The 4,132-nt window shown below is 48.8% G+C and overlaps 1 protein-coding gene across 1 annotated transcript in view; it reads left to right on the forward strand.

The window, feature by feature from the left end:
* Positions 1–477: 477 nt before the first annotated feature.
* adgrg6 (adhesion G protein-coupled receptor G6) overlaps positions 478–4,132 on the forward strand; it is a gene marked incomplete at both ends in the record, with an annotated part of 51,133 nt that continues 47,478 nt past the window's right edge. The window contains one exon of the mRNA XM_084454008.1: positions 478–631. Within this exon, the coding sequence (XP_084310134.1) occupies positions 478–631 (154 nt within the window). The remainder of the gene's footprint in view (positions 632–4,132) is intronic.

Here is a 4,132-nt window from a genome sequence, read left to right on the forward strand (position 1 = left end):
AACATGGTGCCTGTCTGTTAAGATACAGTATATTGGACTGTAAAGGCCTGACTAATTCAGCCTGGTCTCAGATAGCATGGCCGGTCTACAGATGCTGCTCTCTGGGAGCCATTATGGCAGACATGGGAGAGTGGTTGTGTTCCTTACATAACAGCACAGCCAGAACATCCCTGTGGTCTCCGTCTGTACCCCGAAGATGTTTCCACGCCGCAAATGCGTACATAATCCAAACCATCAAAGTGGACGCAAATTGCAGACACATCAAAATGAATAAAGATAATGTTACACTATGTGGATTTTGTGTGTGTGTGTGTGTGTGTCTTTGGGAGTTCACATGAGTGTGTGTGTGTGTGTGTGTGTGTGTGTGTGTGTGTGTGTGTGTGTGTGTGTGCGTGTATATCTGCACGTATGCGAGGGTGCTCAATGCTTCAGTGTGTGTGCTTTCTTGCGTCTGTGTGTGTTTGTCATCTATAGAATATGGTAGTACTTGTGTGCCCACCTACACATCGCCACACTAACTGCTGTGTTCTTCCGGTCGCCAGGGAGACGTACCAGCATGGAGGATGGTGGAGATGGAAGTTCCGTCATGTGACCCCAGTCGCAGTACTGTGGTTGGTCCTGACCTCACAAGGTAGGAAACCTTGTGAACTCCTGTTTACCTATGGTTTGAATGGTATGATCTATGTGATTCCTGGAATAAAACGGCGAACGGATACTGATAAAGTGTGTGGTAATACTTGACCATTCTGTTACTGTACCCCTTGCGGTCCTGCATGAGTTTTCCAACGCCGCCATTTCACTGCCATATGATCTGGAAGTACGTTGTTCATTGTTGGTTTTGACTTTCGTCTGTTTCGTCTATGCTGGTCCTCGCTTTTCCCCAACATGGCCGCCCCTTCTATCCGCGTCTTCCTGTTTCTCTGGTTGTGCTTGTGCCTCCGTCCTCTTCCTTCTGCCTGGGCTCCCGCTCCGCTAACACACCTCCCATGGCTTTACACATCCCAACAGGCGCCATTCCCATTCCTACGTTCGTCAAGCCTCTGAGCTTTCGATCCTCGGAGGCAGCCGCCCCCAGGAAGTCAGCTGTACTCGCTGCGTACCGACGGACCATTTTTATCCCTCTCAGAAAAGTGTGCGAAGTGAAACAATATGTCTTTGAAAAACGGGTGAGCTAGAATCCCGTTGGGTTCTAAGTAGAGCTTCTAGACGTGAAAAGAGTTCAATATCTAGAACCTTTTTACAGAAGCCTCTCCTATATAGGGACATTCTATACATACAACACAGTGCACATACAGTAGCACCCCACGGGGCTATTAAAATGGTCTCTGTGTATTCCATTCGTCCTTCACAAAAGTTCCCAGGACCCACCACTGGAAATGTTAGCCACAGTTCATTTTTGTTCTCAACCCGATTAGATTGTGGGTTGGGATGGGGGGGATGGGGGGGGGGGGCAGTGGTATTAATTTGACCCCTGTACATTAGTGCGTTCAGCGTGCGTACTTGCATACAGGTGCCAGAGCCCACCACCTGGGGGCGCTCACCATAATTAATTATTCCTATTGTAATAAGTACATTTCGCTTTCTACAAATTTTAGTGGATGTACTTTTTACATAAAAAAAAAAAACTATGCTCGGCCAGCAGAGATGAACCATGTTAGAGATAGGGAGGAGATGCCTGACAGGCCGGGATGTACCATGTTAGAGAGAGGGAGAAGTTGCCTGACAGGCAGGGATGAACCATGTTAGAGAAAGGGAGGAGATGCCTGACAGGCCGGGATGTACCATGTTAGAGAGAGGGAGAAGTTGCCTGACAGACAGGGATGAACCATGTTAGAGAAAGGGAGGAGATGCCTGACAGGCCGGGATGTACCATGTTAGAGAGAGGGAGAAGTTGCCTGACAGACAGGGATGAACCATGTTAGAGAAAGGGAGGAGATGCCTGACAGGCAGGGATGAGCTATGGTAATGATGGAAGAATAGGTTTCTGTTTTGTGTTTCTAGTGGGAATGAGAGCTTTGTCTAAAATTGAATGCAGCCACTATTAGCAGTTCAAAGCCAGCTCTCCAGATACTGCCGGGCAGACTGGTGAGATACTAACACAAAACACATCAAGAAAGGTGTGTAGTGTATTTGCCCTCAAGAACATAATGAATAATAGATTGGCTATGTCTAGCATTTTCACTTAGATTTGTGTCACTTGTTCTCTTTGAACATGGTCCAAACAAATGGAATTAAGTCAGCTCATATTCTCATGTTGCTCGAAGGTACCCATTTGATGTTTTATTCTGTCTTCCGGCTGAGTTTATGCGTGTTTCGGTGCATATTGTTTTGACGGTGTGTTCGTGTGCCTTTTTGGATTTGAGATGGTATGTTTGTGTATGTGTTTGTACAGTATGTGTGTTCGGATGCGTGTGTTGAGTAGAAACGCCTAGGGCTCAGATCGTGCCACAGAACCAGGAAACTGTCTGCATGAACGGTAGATATGGTTCTCAAGAAGGTGGCCTAGGTGAATAAAAGAGAACTGTACACAATGGATGTGAAGTGTAAAAGAGAACTGTACACAATGGATGTACTTTTACATTAGACTGACGAGAATGAGAGGAACGGTCTGATTCCACACTAAACCCGTGTATACATTAGAAGAGAATTGCTACTGTATGGTATGAAGTAGAGGCCGTCCGATATGGATTCTTCAAGGCCGGTACCGATTCTGATATGTTGGAGAACAGGACAGCCGACAGGCCGATATCATCTTGTTTGTTTACTATTTATTTCCTCCCTCTCAAAGATTCAGATATCCATTATCAATCCCGATATATCCCAACATGGTACAAAATGCATTCATGCTTCATAACGCTTCATAATGCCCTCATATTATCTCCAACACGAAATGATCTGAGCAGAGACTCAAGAATGTGTTGGACGCGTGGCGGAAGAGATACCAGCAGCACAGTGTCTCCAGCTGCACTCCGGACTAGGGAGGAGAACCCTCGCGACCTCAGACTTGTCAACAGCAGATGATTAAACCCATCTGGAGGCTCAGTCTTCGCCCGGCGGCCCCCTCTCCTCGGCCACGCCGGCACGCTGCCGGTTTTATGGTGATGGGACGGCTCGTTCCGACCGCCGATGGGCAGCGCGTTGAGTTTTCCCCCTCGTCGATTCGACATTCCGCTGAAGGTGAGAGGTTGTTTTGTTTTGTTTAGTCGAGCGTTTCAACACTTTTCATCATCACGCGGGCGTGGCGTGTTCCCTGGGCTCGGCGATCCGCCTGGGTCTCGACAGACACACACACACGGAGGGAGGGGTGAAAATTGGCGTGGCTGTTTTTGAGAGCTCCTCTGCGTGCGTGCGTGCATGTGTGCGTGTGTGTATGTGTGTGTGTGTGTGTGTGTGTGCGTATTTGCGATGCTGCAGCCACATCATCTCCAGACCTCAGCGATGGGGTCATATCAAATTAAACTACCACCTTCCAAACCCCCCCACCTGCCTTGCCTGGTGATCCCTCTGGAATTATGCACTCAACCCTCATTATCCTCTCAATGAAAGACAGGAGCGCGGGGGACACACCTGAGAGTCAGGCAGAGAGAGAGAGAGAGAGGGTCAGGCAGGCCAGGTGAAACGCTGAGAGAGAGAGAGAGAGAGAGAGAGAGAGGGGGGGGGGGTCAGTCAGCCCAGGTGAAACGCTGAGAGAGAGAGAGAGAGAGAGAGAGAGAGAGAGAGGGTCAGGCAGGCCAGGTGAAACGCTGAGAGAGAGAGAGAGAGAGGGTCAGGCAGGCCAGGTGAATCGCTGAGATAGAGAGAGAGAGAGAGAGAGGAGGAGGGGGGATAGAGAGAAGAAAATAGAAGGAGAAAGAGAGAGGGAGAGAGGGGGGGAGAGAGAGGAGGAGAGATAGAGAGAAGAAAAGAGAAGGAGAGAGGGAGAGGAGAGAGGGAGGAGGAGGAGGGAGAGAGGAGGGCTACAGTAAAGGGCAGTTCATTGAAAGCCGAGTAATCCAGAGGATTAGAGCCTTCTGAGAGGTCAGTCCTCTCTCTCTCTCTCTCTCTCTCTCTCTCTCTCTCTCTCTCTCTCTCTCAGTAAAGGGGTTATTTTTAGTCAGCGGCGTATCAGTGATTGTTTTCGAGGCCCTCTCCT

The sequence above is a fragment of the Borostomias antarcticus genome (assembly GCF_949987555.1).
Source record: "Borostomias antarcticus genome assembly, chromosome: 19".
NCBI lineage: Eukaryota > Metazoa > Chordata > Actinopteri > Stomiiformes > Stomiidae > Borostomias > Borostomias antarcticus.